General features: G+C 44.4%; 1 protein-coding gene across 1 annotated transcript in view; it reads left to right on the plus strand.

The window, feature by feature from the left end:
- SCAF11 (SR-related CTD associated factor 11) overlaps positions 1 to 18,809 on the plus strand; it is a 191,804-nt gene that overhangs the window by 54,062 nt on the left and 118,933 nt on the right. Inside the window, exons 4-6 of the mRNA XM_075344961.1 lie at positions 2,022 to 2,099; positions 11,017 to 11,108; positions 12,767 to 12,819. Coding sequence (XP_075201076.1) covers positions 2,022 to 2,099; positions 11,017 to 11,108; positions 12,767 to 12,819 — 223 coding nt within the window. The remainder of the gene's footprint in view (positions 1 to 2,021; positions 2,100 to 11,016; positions 11,109 to 12,766; positions 12,820 to 18,809) is intronic.

The following is an 18,809-nucleotide window of genomic DNA, read 5'->3' on the forward strand; positions in this document are numbered from 1 at the left end:
GTGTTTATTATGAGGACATTAGTATATTGGGAATAATCCTTTTATAGTTGTACGAAAGAATTGAATATTAGTCAACCATGTTTGGATGTCATCTCCTCCTTTTTGAATACATTTTAGATACTACAGTATTCTTATTCAGCAATTATTTTTGGAGCACTGCTCCATCTCCCTACACCTTCTGTGATTAGTTTTGTTTTTTGTAAATCAGATCTTTTATTAAAACATAGAACGAAGGGTACATATGAAAAGCCGACATTTTGTTACGAGGGGCTGCTAAGTCTTTGGCTTTGTGGTTTTTTTTGTTTCTTTGGTAACGAATGTTACATCACATGAAAGCCTTATGTGTCATATGTTTTTCAAAATTTTGTTTGTTGCTTATGGCAACAGTGTTCTAAGCATGCAGGAAAACAAAATGGCCGAGTCTAATGCGATATTCACTTCAACTGTGAGGAGAATAGTGATAAAATTCTTGTTTCTGCAAGGAAAGTCTGATAAGGATATTCATGGTGATATGTGGCAGACATTGGGGCATCAATGCCCTTCATATTCCACAGTTAAAAACTGGGTTGCCAAATTAAAAATGGGCCACTTCAGTAACAATGATGAGGAACGTCCTGGACGACCCAGAGTGGTGGTTGCTCTGGAGATCGTCGATGTTGTGCACAACCTCATACTGGAGAATTGACAAATTTCAGCTGAAGCAATAGCAGACCTCATGGAGATTTCCCGTGAACGTGTGTCACTATCCATTAACATTTGGACATGAGTAAGCTATCTGTAAAGTGGGTCCCCAAATGTTTGACAACAGATCAAAGAAGCATGTGAGTGATAACTTCCCGGTCCATTTGTCAGCGTTTCTGGACCGAAAAGAACTTCCTGGATCGACTGGTCAGTATGGATGAGACCTCAATTAATTTGTATGAAAACAAGGCGCAGTCAAAAGAGTGGAGGCACAGTGGTTCTCCTTGTCCAAAGAAGTTCAGAGTGCAAAAATCAGCCACTAAGGTGATGGCGTCTGTGCTCTGGGATAAGGAAGTCGTGCTGCCAATGGACTACCTTCAAAAGGGTTCCACCATCAATGCAAGGTATTACATTGAACTTTTTGACCTATTGAAGGCAGCTCTGAAGGCCAAAAGGCACTGCAAGCTGTCCAAAGGAATCTTGTTCCTGCAAGACAATGCCTTTGCTCACACTTCACAAGCTACCACTGTAAAACTGGCAGAGCTGGGCTTCCAGCTGGTTGACCACCCACCTTATTCACTAGATTCAGCTTCCTCCAACTATCATCTGTTTCCAAACCTGAAGAAACGCCTCAAGGGTACCAAATTTCACACCATTTCTGATGCCTTGGCTGCTATGGATGCCTGGTTTGAGGCACAACTGAAATCCTTCTTTTTGCTAGTCTTACAGAACTTGGAATACTGATGTATGAGGATGAAACTTTACATTTATTCCAATCTCGTTTCTTGCTGAGTAAAGCCAAAGACCTATCAGCAGGCCCTCGTATATATGCACAATTGTCATTGAACTAAATATTATAATAGTATCCAGATTTCCAAACTTACCCTCTGTAGATTGATTCTTACAAATAATTTTGTTTTTCAAGAAAGAAAGAAAAATCAGAACATGGTAACTTTATTCTCTGCCAGAATTGATCAGTGATTATCAAAATTCTCACTTCTGAGAAAATCAGTATTCAGTGAGGACTTTCCCATTACTGACAGGAGATGGCAGATGTTACTGAGGAGATTCTATGTAGATAGAGAGGAAGGAGCTAGAGACAGATCTCCACCCCATCCTCTATATACATAGCAATTTGTGCTGATGAGATTCTATCTCCTGTCTCAGTAATGGGAACGTCTTTACTGAAGACTAATTTTACCCCCAGAATTGAGAATTTTGATGACTGATCAATTCTGGCAGAGAAAGAAACAAATGTGTCGGATAAGCAACTTTGCATATATCTTTTGTGTACTAAAGTTTTCTTTGAAAAATCACATTTTGCTGCATCTGTTTTTCAGACGTCATCTTCTTGTCCTGTTGACCGTAAACCATTTCAAGCAATTTATAAAACAGACACAGTTGGTTCATTGACTAAGGTTAGTGGGTGTTTTTTTTTTTTTTGTTTTTTTTTTTGTTTTTTTTTTTTTTAGTTTTATGTGAATATACTTTCAACTTTAAAATTGAAACAATGTGCAAATATGGAAATCATAAGATTGATAGTCATGCTAATTATATCCAAATTAAGCCAAAAAAACCTTTTCAATTCATCTCGATTTAGTCAGCTTTGAATAAGTGCTATGGTAGCATGTTTAGGCCAAATAATCTGCTCACCGTGGCACAAGAAACATCTGGCTCCTGGCACACTTTAAACAAATGGTCATACCACTGCTTCCACAACCAAATTAATGTAATGTCGAGCTGGTATTTTTATGAAAAGACTGGAGTGGTTTGTCTGCCATGTATTATGCTAGTCCATAAGATTATCCCAAGAGTGGTGTGACGTTCCCTCGCAAAGGCCTCCTCATGATGTTGCCCATGTGTTTATCAGCTATAATTGCATCCAAGAGAAAAGCTGCACTCTTTGCTGAAGAGGATAGACCTTCATTCCAGCCTCCTTTACTCCATTTCAGCCTGTCCTCTCCATCTGGAGACCAGGTGTCTGCTGAAGACACCCATGCCGGTCATTACAACCCTCCTGTGTAATCCAGCATGGAGCTGGCCTTCATAGATCGTAATTTTATCTCTTTGTAGCAGTGCTATGTGTACAGCACAAGTGATCGGACAATTGCTCCTTCAAGTCCTCTAAGAGGACTATTAAAAACAAAGGGAAAAAAGTTACAGTATATATATTATATATTTAAAATCACCCTTTTCGCCCCATTAAAAATAAAAAATAAAAATAGACCAGACTAACCAAGCATGTTTATCAAAATCTAAAGTAAGTTTAGAAAACAGGGCAACAAAATTAAAAATCGCAAGGTAGTGAAGGGATTTTGAGGGTTTTGTAAAGTATTCCCAAATGCAGAATCACTGGACAGGCCCCTCTTGGACCTAGAACCATGTCTTTAAAGGGAACCTGTCAGCAGAAATGTCGCCCAAAACCTAAAAGATTCCCCCTCTGCAGCTCCTGGGCTGCATTCTAGAAAGGTCCCTGTTATTATTGTGCCCCCTGTGAGACCAAAATAAAGACTTTATAAAGTGGTACCTTTTTGTATTCAGATTCTGTAAATGTGACACGGGGGCAGGCTGCCTGATGGCCGTTAGTCTGCCTCCTGCCGCTTTAGGCCGTCCCCCATCGCTGATCTCCATAGCTGTGGACGCCGCCCAGTGCTCCACAGGTCCCCGCGCATGCCCAGTGCTCATCTCTCGTGGATGAGCACTGTGCCCAGTGTCACCGCTGGTGACGTGCGCGCAGGCTTTAGATTATGGGCGGTGCTGTGATGTTTATTACCAAGCAACCGCCCATAATCGCGGGACCGCGCTTTCCCCCTCGGCGTCCTTCGTTCTGCGCAAGCGCGGTGCTGCTGACCCCACGTCAACTCCTTCTATCTATTTCCTGCCTCAGGGCAAGATGGGAAGGAGGTGACGTGGGGTCAGCAGCACCGCGCTTGCGCAGAACGAAGGACGCCGAGGGGGAAAGCGCGGTCCCGCGATTATGGGCGGTTGCTTGGTAATAAACATCACAGCACCGCCCATAATCTAAAGCCTGCGCGCACGTCACCAGCGGTGACACTGGGCACAGTGCTCATCCACGAGAGATGAGCACTGGGCATGCGCGGGGACCTGTGGAGCACTGGGCGGCGTCCACAGCTATGGAAATCAGCGATGGGGGACGGCCTAAAGCGGCAGGAGGCAGACTAACGGCCATCAGGCAGCCCGCCCCCGTGTCACATTTACAGAATCTGAATACAAAAAAGTACCACTTTATAAAGTCTTTATTTTGGTCTCACAGGGGGCACAATAATAACAGGGACCTTTCTAGAATGCAGCCCAGGAGCTGCAGAGGGGGAATCTTTTAGGTTTTGGGCGAAATTTCTGCTGACAGGTTCCCTTTAAGCCGTGAGCTTTAAAAAGAAAGAAAAAGAAAAAAAAAATTTGGGCTCCACACATGCTGCACTAGATGTGCATCACGTCTTCCCCAGTGGATGCATGAGAAGAGGCAATCCTATGCCTTCTGCAGTCCCAATGATCTGGAGAGAGCCACCCAATCACATACCAATTGCTATTTGTTCATGGTACCTTCCATTAGGAAACATTTAAGGAAGGATTGGACCAGAAACCTGTTTCGTTTGGTCAAGTGAGAAAGAAGCCGCTTAGTGTCATGAAGCATCTTCGTTCCACAACCCAGACTTTATCAACCTCAAACGAACAACTATAACAGTGAACTGAACAATCTTCTTAGAGATTTGGATCTGCCCAAGACGAAGTCTGATCTCTTAAGGCCCCTTAACAAACTGAGACTTTCTAGCGATCCCACCAGCGATCCTGACCTGGCCGGGATCGCTGGATAGTCGCTGGTGAGCTGTCAAACATGCAGATCTGGTCAACAACGCAGCAGCGATATGGACCTGCAGAACGACCTCGCTGGTTGTTGGGTTTGTGCCACACAGCAAGGGAAAGAAAACGCTATAGCACGCTGGGTTCTAATTCACTAACTACTTCATTGTAACGGTGTCAAACACACCGATGCATGCTGCGCAGTGGGAAACAAAGGACCAAAAAATGGTCCTGAAAGATATGTAGCGATCAGCGACCTCACAGCGGGGGCCGGACGCTGATGCGTGTCACACACTGCAATGTCGCTGGGGAGGTCACTATTACGTCACAAAACCGGTGATGTTACAGTGATATCGCTAGCGATGTTGCAGTGTGTAAAGGGGCCTTTTAGGTTCCAGGCTACAGCAGTGGTATCTTCTAGTGGGCGATGTTTTGGATTTCTTTGTTTGCAAATAGTGATAACGATCTTGTCCAATACCTCTTCATGGAGGGCAATCTTGTGGCATGCAACAACATCAACAATTTAATGGAAGCTCTGAATATGTCATAATCCAGAGGAATGAAGGCTCTTGGTTGATGCTTCCAAAACAAGCCGAAAAGCTGTCTTGTTGCCTAATGATAATGCGCTGATTTCAGTTCCAATTGGTTATGCAGTCTACATGAAAGAAACCTATGACATGATACAGCTGGTGCCTGAATTATGACCAACATCTGTGGCCTTTCTTTGGTGACTTAAAAGTCCTTTTTACTTGGTCTCCAGGGTAGATATGCAAAGTACTGCTGCTATCTCTGTGAGTAGGATAGTTGTGTAGGAGCATATCACTTCAATAAATGTCTGGCTTCCCCGACATTCACATCAGCCAGGAAGTAAAATTGTCCTGCATTAAGCACTTGAACCACGTAAGGTTTTGTTACCACCATTGCATATCAAGTTGAGCCTAATGAAGAACTTTGTAAAAGCAATGGATAAAAATGCAAAAGCATTCAAGTATCTCATTGATAAATTTCCAAGGTTAATTGAAGCAGAAATAAAGGAAGGAGACTTTATTTTTTCTCAGACTCGTAAGCTTCTTTAACTTGAGGAGTTTCTCCGTTTGTTGCAGGCCAAGGAAAAGGATGCATAGAGAGCATTTGCATTTGTAGTAACTATTTTTGGGGGAAACTCAGAAGCAGGTGACTATAAAGAATTGATGGAAAATCTCCTTAACCCCTTCACGACCGCGGGCAGTACAATTACGTCCTATTTTAACGTGACTTAACGACCAGGGACGTAATTTTACTGCCTAAACTTCATTTGATTGCCGTGGCCATAGCAACGGCTTTCAAATGATGTCCCCTGCTGTTTCTTACAGCAGGGGACCTTTGCTTGACCCCAGGGGGGGTGGCATCGCCACCCCCTATCGACGATCGATGTGATTGGCTGTTCAAATCTGAACCGCCAACCACATCGATCGCACTAATTTCGGCAAAAATAATGCCCGAATTAGTGCGATCCTGTGAGATCCAGCTATGAGATGCCGCAGCTGCTGCAGCATATCATAGGTGGACCTCAAACATGTCGCCCCCAGCCCCTGCAGCACTGATTGGAGCGATCGTGCTATGACGCGCAATCGCTCCAATCAGTGTGCAGTGGGGCGGTCTGATCTGTCAATGGCCGCCCTCCCCAGGCCTGTACTGCTCTGGGGACCCTCCCCCAACATGGCTGCAGCGTGGAGTGGCTGGTACTTTTGGTACCACGCCACCGCTGCTGCCGCCGCAGACGCCGCCTCTGCTGTCACCGCGCCAGCTCCAAAGGTAAGTATTGCGCTCCGGCGATGGCCCCTGCGCGCTCCCGTGAAGGCCCCTGCGCGCTCCCGTGAAGGCCCCTGCCCGTGCCCCCCCAGATCTGCCCCCCTACGCCCCGATCTGCCCCCCGGCATCCCGATCTGCTCCCCACGCGATCTGCCTGCCTCCTCTGTCATCTCTATTCTGCTTCCAAGGTTCCTTCCTTCTGCCTTTGCTTCTCCGCCCCCTCTGCTCTCCCTCTAAACCCCCCCCATCTGCCCCCCCCCTCTCCCCATCCCCCCCTGCCCCCCCCGACGTCCTCTTACCTGCCTTCACGGGTCGTCCGAGGTCTTCACTGGCCCGATCACATCTGCCTCCATCGCTGGGTCCTTCTGCTGATCTGTCCAACGTCCTGCCTGCTGCTGGTGTAAAGCTGTCTATCTCACTGCCTTCTTGTTCCTCTGCAACTCTTCTGGTCAGTGATCCTCTTGGTACTGTGAGTATAACTTTTTTTTTTTTCTTGTATCCTGTCCATTTTTACACTTCATCTGTCCGTGCGTCCCGCCAAGCGCTGATCAGGGATGCAGATAACGGATCTGCATCCGTGGTCAGTTTTTGGCATGACTTTTTTCCGTATTCGCGACGCTTTTTGTATCGCGTCCGTCCGTGCGTGCCGCCGAGCGCTGATCAGGGATGCAGATAACGGATCGGCATCCCTGCTCAATTTTTGGCGTGACTTTTTTCCGTATTCGCGACGCTTTTTGTATCGCGTCCGACCGTGCGTCCCGCCGAGCGCTGATCAGGGATGCAGATAACGGATCGGCATCCCTGCTCAATTTTTGGCGTGACTTTTTTCCGTATTCGCGACGCTTTTTGTATCGCATCCGTCCGTGCGTGCCGCCGAGCGCTGATCAGGGATGCAGATAACGGATCGGCATCCCTGCTCAATTTTTGGCGTGACTTTTTTCCGTATTCGCGACGCTTTTTGTATCGCATCCGTCTGTGCGTCCCGCCGAGCGCTGATCAGGGATGCACATAACATATCTGCATCCATGGTCAATTTTTGGCGTGACTTTTTTTTTTTACGTATCCCAGACACTTTTTTTATCGCATCCGACCATGCGTCCTGCAGCGGCCGATCAGTGCACTGCGTCTGTGCGTTTGAAAAGTCAAATGGCGCTCCTTCTCTTCTGAGCCCCGCCATGCGCCCAAACAATTACTTTCCACCACATATGAGGTATCTGCGTACTCAGGAGAAAATGCACAATACGTTTTATGGTGCATTTTTTCCTGATAGCCTTGTGAAAAAAAAGCTACCTAGTTGAAGCAACCGTTTTGTGGTAAAAAAATTTTTTTTCTTTTCACGGCTCAACGCTATAAACTTCTGTGAAGCCCCCAGGTGTTCAAAGTGCTCACCAAACATCTAGAAAAATTATTTGAGGGCTCTAGTTTCCAAAATGGTGTCACTTGTGGGGGAGCTCCACTGTTTAGGCACCATAGGGGGTCTCCAAACGTGACATGGCGTCCGCTAATGATTCCAACCAATTTTGCTGTCAAATGGCGCTCCTTCTCTTCTGAGCCCCGCCATGCGCCCAAACAATTACTTTCCACCAAATATGATGTATCTGCGTACTCAGGAGAAAATGCACAATACATTTTATGGTGCATTTTTTCCTGTTACCCTTGTGAAAAAAAAAGCTACCTAATTGAAGCAACCGTTTTGTGGTAAAAAAAATTTTTTTCTTTTCACGGCTCAACGCTATAAACTTCTGTGAAGCCCCCAGGTGTTCAAAGTGCTCACCAAACATCTAGAAAAATTATTTGAGGGCTCTAGTTTCCAAAATGGGGTCACTTGTGGGGGAGCTCCATTGTTTAGGCACCTCAGGGGGTCTTCAAACCTGACATGGCGTCCGCTAATGAGTGCAGCTAATTTTGCATTTAAATGGCGCTCCTTGCCTTCCGAGCACTGCCGTGTGTCCAAACATTTGATTTCCACCACATATGAGGTATCTGCGTACTCAGGAGAAAATGGACAATACATTTTATGTTGCATTTTTTCCCAATACCCTTGTGAAAAAAAAAGCTACGTAGTTGAAGCAACAGTTTTGTGGTAAAAAAATTTTTTTTTTCTTTTCACGGCTCAACGTTATAAACTTCTGTGAAGCCCCCAGGTGTTCAAAGTGCTCATCAAACATCTAGAAAAAATATTTGAGGGCTCTAGTTTCCAAAATGGGGTCACTTGTGGGGGAGCTCCATTGTTTAGGCACCTCAGGGGGTCTTCAAACCCGACATGGCGTCCGCTAATGAGTGCAGCTAATTTTGCGTTCAAAAATTCAAATGGCGCTCCTTGCATTCCGAGCACTGCCGTGTGTCCAAACATTTGATTTCCACCACATATGAGGTATCTGCGTACTCAGGAGAAAATGGACAATACATTTTATGTTGCATTTTTTCCCAATACCCTTGTGAAAAAAAAAGCTACCTAGTTGAAGCAACAGTTTTGTGGTAAAAAAATTTTTTTTTTCTTTTCACGGCTCAACGTTATAAACTTCTGTGAAGCCCCCAGGTGTTCAAAGTGCTCATCAAACATCTAGAAAAAATATTTGAGGGCTCTAGTTTCCAAAATGGGTTCACTTGTGGGGGAGCTCCATTGTTTAGGCACCTCAGGGGGTCTTCAAACCCGACATGGCGTCCGCTAATGAGTGCAGCTAATTTTGCGTTCAAAAATTCAAATGGCGCTCCTTCCCTTCCGAGCTCCGCTGTGCACCCAAACAATTGATTTTTACCACATATGGGGTATCGGCGTACTCAGGAGAAAATGCACAATAAATTGTAGGGTGCACTTTCTCTTTTCTCCCTTGTGAAAATGAAAATTTTATGGCTAAAGTAACATTTTTGTGTTAAAAAGTAAAATTTTCATTTTTTCCTTCCACATTGCTTTGGTTCCTGTGAAGCACCTAAAGGGTTAATAAACTTTTTGGATGTGGTTTTGAGCAGAGTGAGGGGTGCAGTTTTTAGAATGGGGTCACTTTTGGGTATTTTCTGTCACCTAGGTCTCTCAAAGTCACCTCAAATGTGATGTGGTCCCTAAAATTATTTTCTAAATTTTGTTGGAAAAATGAGAAATTGCTGATGAACTTTGACCCCTTCTAACTTCCTAACGAAAAAAAAATTTGTTTCGAAAATTGCGCTGATGTAAAGTAGACAAGTGGGAAATGTTATTTAGTAACTATTTTGTGTGACATATTTCTCAGATTTATGGGCATAAATTTTCAAAGTTTGAAAATTGCGAAATTTTCAAAATTTTCGCCAAATTTCCTAAATTTTCACAAATAAACGCAAAAAATATCGGCCTAAATTTACCACTGACATGAAGTACAATATGTCACGAAAAAACAATCTCAGAATCGCCAGGATCCGTTGAAGCGTTCCAGAGTTATAACCTGTCAAAGTGACACTGGTCAGAATTGCAAAAAATGGCCCGGTCATTAGGGTGTTTTAGTGGCCGGGGGTGAAGGGGTTAAAACTTGTAAGGATCTTGGCTGTAACATGTCCTTAGAAATGCGCATCTCTGCAGTTTGCTGGAAAAACTCTAGCAGTGAGTGACAAGCACTGAGAGATTTCATGAAGATATTGCTGCTATCGAAAAACTGTCAAAGAAAATGGAATCCATCAATGCTTGCAGATTACTGTTGGACAATTATAAGAGCTGATCCAAGCAGGAGTACAAGAGGCAAGCAAAAAAGAGATATCACTGAATGAGGACTACATTTTGTAGTGCAATTTCTGTAGCGGTTTATAATTCACTATCATGTTTAGACATGTTTTACTTAGAGGAATCTAAGAAACAATTCAAATATCAGAAAATTAGAATAACAAAATATTCTGGATCTTTATATTCGCAAAAATAATCATGTTTCAGAGTGCTGAAACTTTCATGCATTAATTATATATAGCAGTAAAAGGGAAATTCCTTCATATCCTAGAAACAAGAGCCAAATACAAATATTCATTGTCAGATTTGACTTCAGGAGGTCAGAATCAATAAGTGGCTCACATTTCATAACTGAACCTGATAACTTTTTAAAATATGTAGATCAGTGTAACATATTGTATGAGGAAAGGACAATTGTTTTCATGCTGTCCCCTCATATTTCAGTGGCCGATAATAAGCTCAAAAGACTTACTATTGGTGCTCTGTAAATTGCAATGATGGCACGATAAGGCCTAAGACACATGGCGTGAAAATCGGAGCGAGTGAGATGCGATAAAACATCGCATTCTACTCGGACCAATATTACCCTATGTGCCAGCACTCATGAGCAATTATTTTCTCAGCCCTAATCGGACCGAGAGAACAATCGCAGCATGCTGTGATTGTAATGCGATCCAGGTTTCTCTCGCACTGCATCCGCATTACACCGGTGTACCGCGATGCAGGGGGCGAGAATGGCAATAGCCGGCTACGGAGGAGAGAGGGAGATAAATCCCTCCCTCCCCTCTGCAGTGCCGGACCTCCCCCCCCCCCCCCATCCCCCACCGCTGAGGTCCGATCGCATGATTGGACCTTAGTCGCAGTGACACTCGCATGACACTCAGCTCCCGCTGTGCTGCCAGCGTGAGCAGAGTGTCATGCGAGGATCGCACTAGTGCCCTGTGTGGCCCCGGCCTTAAAATCACTAATTTAAAAGTGTTCTGTTTTTTATTATGACATGTTGTACACTGATTACTTTGTCTTTTTCCACTGTTAAGATCAGCGTTGAGGAAAGAAGACCGAGGGAAAATCTGAGTTGTGTTTGTGATCAGACGTTAACGTACTGTACAAAAGGGAAGCTTTGTTTCAGGTGAGTGTGAATAAATGATGGTCAACTAGACCGGAACAGGATGATTTGTGTCTGATTCATAGTCCTGATTTCATGTAATACAATGGCAGTATTTGCCCACACAATATAATGTATTTGCCCACACAATATAATTAGTTATGCAAAAATAAATTGTAATTAAAATACAAATGCAACCTAGAGACTGTTTGCTTTTGGTCTCTGGAAGCTGTTAATGTAAATAGGCTTTTTTTTCTTGGTACTGGTATTACTTTACTGTAATAATGTTGGATAAAGAAGATTGCGGGCTTTATTCTGTCAAAATGTCTGTGTGTGATTGCTAACTCACACCAATGTCATAAGTGTTGAAAAGTTACTCACCTCTGTTTTTTGGGCCCAAATCAATCAATGTTTAGCACCTGTCCAGCGGATACAGGATAAATGTCTTTCATGGGGGGAAAAAATACATTTTAAGCCTCTCCACAATATGGGAAGGTAATTACAGATGGTGTGGGCACCATAATCTGAGTAGCTGGGTATATGAGAGCATGTTTAAAGGGGTTATCCGGCTTATTTTACTTATTTTTTTTGTTGTTTCACTATTGGGGCAGGTAAGTAGATAGCAACTATCTACCTGCCCTGCTGTCAACCCCTCTTCCCCGGCTCAGAGCGGTCATGTGACCGCTCCTGCCATGATTTTGCTGCTTGCTGTGATGATACGTCAACAGGGGCAAGACCTGCACTGCAGGACAGTGCACAGGTGATGGACAGAGTGGGGGGGAAGGGGAGGTGGCAGAGAAGAGTGCAGGGGGAGAGAAGACCGGCACGGGGAGGGGAGTGCTGGGGGAGCAGAGGAGCGAGTGCAGGGGGAGAGAAGACAGGCACGGGGAGGGGAGTGCTGGGGGAGCAGAGGAGCGAGTGCAGGGGGAGAGAAGACAGGCACGGGGAGGGGGATGCTGGGGGAGCAGAGGAGCGAGTGCAGGGGGAGAGACAGAGCTGGGGGGCAGAGAAGAGAGTGCACGGGTGAGAGACAGAGTGAGGGGAGGGTGGGGCAGAGAAGAGTGCAGGGGGAGAGAAGACAGAGCCGGGGGAGAGGAGACATGAGGAGGATTTTTTTTTTAAATTAACTCTAGGTGTATGTGTGTGAGTATGTGTATATACCTCCTATAGACCCACATAAAGGGCTATATATAGTCTTCATTACATAGTATTCATTTATCTGTCCGGTGCTAGGGCAGAATACTGATAGGGGGAAATGTGTGTGCAGAGGGCAAGGCTGGACAGTGAGGCCGGGCGGTGCCAGCTGTGACTGAGGTTTGGCATAGGAAGATGTCATGTTTTGGTTGAGGTGCAGGTAAACAAAGAGCTGCAGAGAATAAAGTGATAATTCAAGAGAAACAAAAGTTAGAAAACAAAAAAAAACCTAATGCAGGGATTGTTTTATGACAAAACAGCACAGATTACCTTTAAAAAAATTTTGGGGTTTGTCGGACAACTCCCTTTTTTTTTTTTTTAAGCTAGTTAAGTGCTGAAAAAAAAGTTTTTCAGCTGTAAGTTACAAATGTGAAAGTGTCCCTAGGCGTAAATGTATGCAATTGTAAACTGAAATGGTTCACTTTAAATATGGGCATCTATATCGTTACTTGAGAGGTGTAACTATCTGAACCTTCTCATTTCTACAGAGTCTGTGTAAAAGGAGAAACTGGCGAGGTTATAACGCCAAAGAAAGAAAAGGGTAAGTTTTGAGAGTGAGTATTAGTTGGTGTGCTATTGTGTTAAGGCTGGGGTCACACAGCACAGAAAATACTTGCCCTTTTGACCTTCTCTTCTTACCACTCCTGGTTAATATGCATTTTAATGTTAAATAATAAATGCAGGGTATATACTGTCACGCTTGAAAGTGTTAGCACCCTTGAAATTGTTCCTGAAAATAATGTATTTTTCCCAGAAAATTATTGCAGTTACACACATTTTGTTAAAAGAAAGAAGTTTTGATTACAGTGTTAGGCAGTTGAAAAATGATTGCTCTCAGTGAGAGAAAATTAAAATCTTGTAGTTGTGATACCTTTTTAATGGATAACTAAAATAAAAAAATAAATTACCAAGCAAGCTTTCGAGACTTCTCAGGTCTCTTCATCAGGCATGGTATAAAAATATCTGGAGAAACACAAATATATACACAAACAGAGCAGAGGCATGGTATAATAAAAGAGCATTTAAATAAACACTGAGCTTAAAGAGTGAATCCTTAATTGGCTTTGATTAGTTGTGTGAAAGTTTTATTGTCCCTATATCCATGTAAGATGACAGACCTGGTGCCTTCAGTCTCTGAAGCAGACTCCTCAGATTTTGTAGGGTGTCATAAATCCTCCTGACCGATTTAGTCCTGTGTTCCTAGAATCAAACATTATAATGAATTTGTATTCCCAGACCCTTCGATGGTTCTGTGATCTGAAGTTGCCTTTTAATATGACACAACTTTCATGTGGTTTATGTTGTGTCCTGAAGCACAGAAATGTTTGGCCACAGGTAAATGGTTTTTTTTGTCTGTAATTGTGTGGCGGTGAGATCTCATCCTTGCTCTGTCTCTGTTCTGTTTCTCCAACATAGAGACCCCCAATAGGACATATAGTGCACAAGATAAAGTACACCACATTGGAGGAGGAACATGTGAATGTCCCAGGAGTCTTATAGTCCTTCTGTGTGTTAGGGATCTGTATCTTGTATTTTGTCTCTACATAAGTGCAGGTTTTGCAGTTTTTATATTGCAAGGATAAGTTCCTTGTGGTGTACCTGAGGGCATTGAACTTCGGATCCTGATGATTCTTAAATTAGGAGGTTGCCTGTAGCATAGCATGGGAGAATCTTTCAATATTGTGTTTATCCGGTTATTCTTGTGTAGAACATGGTGAATTTTCTTAGACGTTTTTCTCAGTACCTCCAGCTGTGGGTTGTAGGTACATGACTATTTTCCTCTTTGTTTGTATTGAAGCAGTTCACTTCTAGGGGTCCTTGTGGCTCTAATGATCTGATCATCAATGGAGGTGGGGGGGTGGTAGTAGCTTTGGTTTAAAAATGTCTTTTTAAAAATGTCTTTTTAAGTTGGGTTCAGTGTTCATCCCGGTCTGCAGGGCTGGAACAGACACGAATATATCTGAGGGCCTGGCTGTAGACAATGGACTTTTTAATGTGAAAATGAAGGAAAGTGATCCAGCTGAGTGACCAGGTGATTTATTCAGTGCAGTACAGACATGTGAGGTCAGACGTGGGTGAGCTGGATTCCATTACGACTTTTTAATGTGTTTGGGGTGGAAGCTGACCCACCAGAGGTATGTGGGATGGTCAATAGGTTTCCGATACACAGATGTCTGAATTGAACAATTTTGATTTCTTATGGTTGTATCCAGGAAGTTGATTTCTGTTTTTGAGTGGTTCAAAGTCCAGTTTATAGTAGGATGAAATGCATTGAATTTTTCATGGAATTTTAGAAGCTCTTGTTCATACTCTGTCCAGATTATTAAGATGTCATTGATGTAACGGAACTAGGCCAATGGTTTGATGGAGCAGAATGCTAAAAAATAATTTTCCAAGTTGGCCATGAAAAGGTTGGCATACTGCGGTACCATGTTGCTGTCCATAGCATTTCCTGTGCAATACCAAATGTGGTTTTTTTTTTTTTACTTTTCAATGGGGCAAAAGTGGGGTAATTTGAACTTTTTGGGTTTTTCATTTTTTTTCTTTTTTTTTTTTTTTTTTTTTTTTTAATTTTACTAGTACCCCTAGGGGACTATAAGGATCAGCAGTCTGATCGCTCATTTATTTCTGTTGCTCACAGCTACACAACTCTGATCACCAGAAATACCTCCTGTCACTGGCAGCACTTGGCCCAGTGAAACAGGAAGTGACTCATGCTAGTTAAAGGATTCATCACATGACTCTGTCCTACCATGACAACCACAGTGATCATGTCACAGCGACGCCGATGGAGCCGGGTGAATAAAGATATATTACCACAGGGATTTAAATGGCTGTCACATTTTGACAGTGCCATTTAAGGTGTTAACAGGCACGAATCCACTCGTGCCTGCGAGGCACACGTCAGCTGTTCAAATCAGCTGACATGTGCGTGGATCCTCGCTGGCTGCAGGCAGAAGCTGGCGGCTATTACACTAGGACCGCTTAGGATGTAACTTTACTGCCTGTGGTCGTGAAGGGGTTAATGGTGATTACCTTGTTTTTTCTTCAGGCTGTGAATTGCCCTTCTCTCTTGTACACTGACATTAGATGCTTGCTTTTTTTTGTCCAATACCAAATCTCTAAATGAGTCAATATATTGATCCAAAATGGTGTTGCAGCCAGGAGGAGGCGTCCAGTCAGAGGTTTTCTTGTTCTCTATTTTGATTTGATTTTGGCGTTTTTTAGAAGCCTCAAGTCTTCTTTACCATCAAAGAACCTCTTCAGTCTCAGTCTCCTGAAGTATTGTTCCATATCACTACAAAGTTCTGTTTTGTCTAGAGGTTTTGTAGGACAAAATGTGAGACCTTTGGAAAGCACACTGCGTTCTAGATTAGTGGGTTTGTGGGATGATAAATTAATACAGCTGACTGTACCTGTGTCCATCTGGCAGTTTTGCTCCATGCTGCTGTGTTTAGGAGGAACTTGGCTGGTGCTTGAAAAGAATCCTGCTTTCAGCCGAGGTCTGTGGAGTTTCTTTTTATTGTTGGTTATTGTTTATTGTTAGGTATGACTGCAGGGATACGCATATTTATTTTCTTTTGTGTGTACTGGAACAACACAAAAAAATTGGGGGAAAAAAAAGACAAATGGCCAACATTTCAAACACAACTCCAAAAATGAGCCACACAAAATTGTTGGCACCCTGAAATTAATATTTGGTTCCACACCCTTTGGAATAAATAACAGCAATCCATCGCTCCCTATAACCACTAACAAGCTTCTTACACTGTTCAACTGGAATTTTGGACCACTCTTCTTTTGCAAACTGCTCTAGGTCTCCTATTTGAAGGGTGCCTTCTCCCAACAGCAATTTTAGGATCTCTCCACAGGTGTTCACTGGGATTTAGATCCAGACTCATTGATGCCACTTCAGAACCCTCCAGTGCTTTGTTTCTTTTCATTTCTTGGTGCTTCTTGAAGTATGTTTGAGTCACTGATCAAGCTGAAAGACCCATGACCTAGGACACACGGCCAGCTTTCTGACACTGGACACTACATTGTGACCTTAAATCCTTTTGGTAATCCTCAGATTTCATGGTGCCTTGCACAAAGTCAAGGCACCCAGTGCCGGAGGCAGCAAAAGGACTTCAAAACATCTTTGATTATCCAGCTTATTTGACTGTAGGTACGGTGTTCTTTTCTTTGTAGGCATCATTTCATTTTTAGTAAACACTGGAATAAATTGCTTTAACGAAAAAGCTCTATCTTGGTCTCATCTGTCCACAAGACACTTTCCCAGAAGGATTTTGACTTACTTGCATACATGTTGGCAAACTGCAATTTAGTTTTGTCTCTTGTGTCAGCAGTGGGGCTACCATGGTGTTTCATTTAATTAAAATGTGGACAGATAGTTTGCACTTACACTGCACTCTTAGCCAGCAGAACAGCTTGAATTTCTTTGATACTTAATTGGGGCTGCTTATCTGCCATCCCAGTAATCCTGTGTTGCAATCTTTTATCAATTTTTCTCTGCCATCTATATTCAGGTAGATTAGCTACAGTGCCATGGGTTGTAAACTTGGTTATGTTGCACACCGTCAACAAAGGAACATCAAGATCTCTTAATATTTTTCAACACATTTGGTTCTCAAGGCCTCACAGTGCTATTGTCCTTTTCTTTGTCGCTCCATTGGGAGACCCAGACAATTGGGTGTATAGCTACTGCCTCCGGAGGCCACACAAAGTATTACACTCAAAAGTGTAAGGCCCCTCCCCTTCTGGCTATACACCCCCAGTGGGATCACTGGCTCACCAGTTTTGTGCTTTGTGCGAAGGAGGTCAGACATCCACGCATAGCTCCACTGTTTAGTCAGCAGTAGCTGCTGACTATATCGGATGGAAGAAAAGAGGGCCCATACTAAAGGGCCCCCAGCATGCTCCCTTCTCACCCCACTCTTGTCGGGTGTTTGTTAAGGTTGAGGTACCCATTGCGGGTACAGAGGCTGGAGCCCACATGCTGTTTTCCTTCCCCATCCCCTTAGGGCTCTGGGTGAAGTGGGATCTTATCGGTCTCCAGGCACTGAGGCCGTGCTCCATCCACAGCTCCTGGGAATCTGCTGGACATGGAGCGGAGTATCCTCAGGGACATGGCCCTGCTACGTTAAGGTACTCTGTGTCCCTGTGGGGACCGCGCAGACACACGGCAGCATTGCTGGGTGTGTTAGTGCGCCAGGGACGGCGGCGCTGCCCGCACTAGTGCCATCGCACACTACAGCTTGCTGGGTGTGTTAGTGTATTAGGGGACTACCGCGCTAACCGCCGTTGCCATTTTTATTTCGGGCGCGGCTGGGACTTGTGGTGCGCCGGGGACTTCCGCGCCGACCAAGGCTTATATGCCGGCCGCGCTTAGCACTCGAGTCCCCGGCTTGCGCGGCCTAGTCTCACTTCGTTTCCGCCCACAGACCTGCCAGTCAGGGTAGGGGCGTAACGCTGCACAGCACGGCAGCGCTGAGAGCTGGAGTATGCTTTGCATACTCCACCCCTCTCACTGGATGCACGGTGAATCCGGCAGCGCTGAGAGCTGGAGTATGCTTTGCATACTCCACCCCTCTCACTGTGTACACTGTGCAGCCGGATTCCCGCACTTTCTCAGGCACGCCCACGGCTTCTTCCTCTGCACAGGACGCCGGCAGCCATTCTTGTCAGTGTTTTCTGTAGCGACAGAAGAGACAAGTTAGGAATCCCTGGCAGGGATTCGGATAGTCACACAACCGCTGTGACCAGGCGTTAACCAGCACCTGTGGGGCTGACTCCACTAGTGCCGAAGTGCACATATACATATATGTTTATTCACTATGCATTGCACTGTTTAGCTGCATTTTTGTATATACCCTCCTTGATTGTGCGGAGGACATAACAGCATATTGTCTGTGTAAAACAGAGGTGCAGAAGCACATGTTTTCTATGCAGCCGGTACAGCATGTATGGCTATATGGCCGGCAGTGTACATAGACCCCCATTGTATACTACGGAGTCTCTGCTAACCGTCCAGGACATGGGGACGGTGCCTGCAGTATTTACTGACAGATTTTCTGAGACTATGGCTATGATACTAGAAGCCTTGCAGTCCAGACAAGTCTCTCAAATCCATGGCCACTGTTCACATTATCCATGGTCCCCCTCAGTGGGAACAACTTTGAGCTCCGAGGGGTCATGTGCTTCCCAGAGTGACGGCTCTGACACGGACGACAGTCCCAGACAGCCTGAGAGGCTCACTATGAGCGGCCCGCGACTTCATCACACTAGTCAGGGTCCCAGCAAGCGGACTCTCTGTGTGATGTGGCGGAGATAGCTGCTCAAGATCTAATCCTGAGACCGCTCTCAATCTGGATACACCTGATGGTGACGCCATAGTCAATAATCTCATAGCGTCCATCAATAGAATGTTAGTTATTTCTCCCCCAGCTCCTCCAGTGGAAGAGTCAGCTTCATAGCAGGAGAAATTCCATTCACGTATCCCAAGCGTAAATTAAATACTTTCCTTGACCA

Source organism: Anomaloglossus baeobatrachus, chromosome 4 (assembly GCF_048569485.1).
Source record: "Anomaloglossus baeobatrachus isolate aAnoBae1 chromosome 4, aAnoBae1.hap1, whole genome shotgun sequence".
In the NCBI taxonomy this organism is placed as follows: domain Eukaryota; kingdom Metazoa; phylum Chordata; class Amphibia; order Anura; family Aromobatidae; genus Anomaloglossus; species Anomaloglossus baeobatrachus.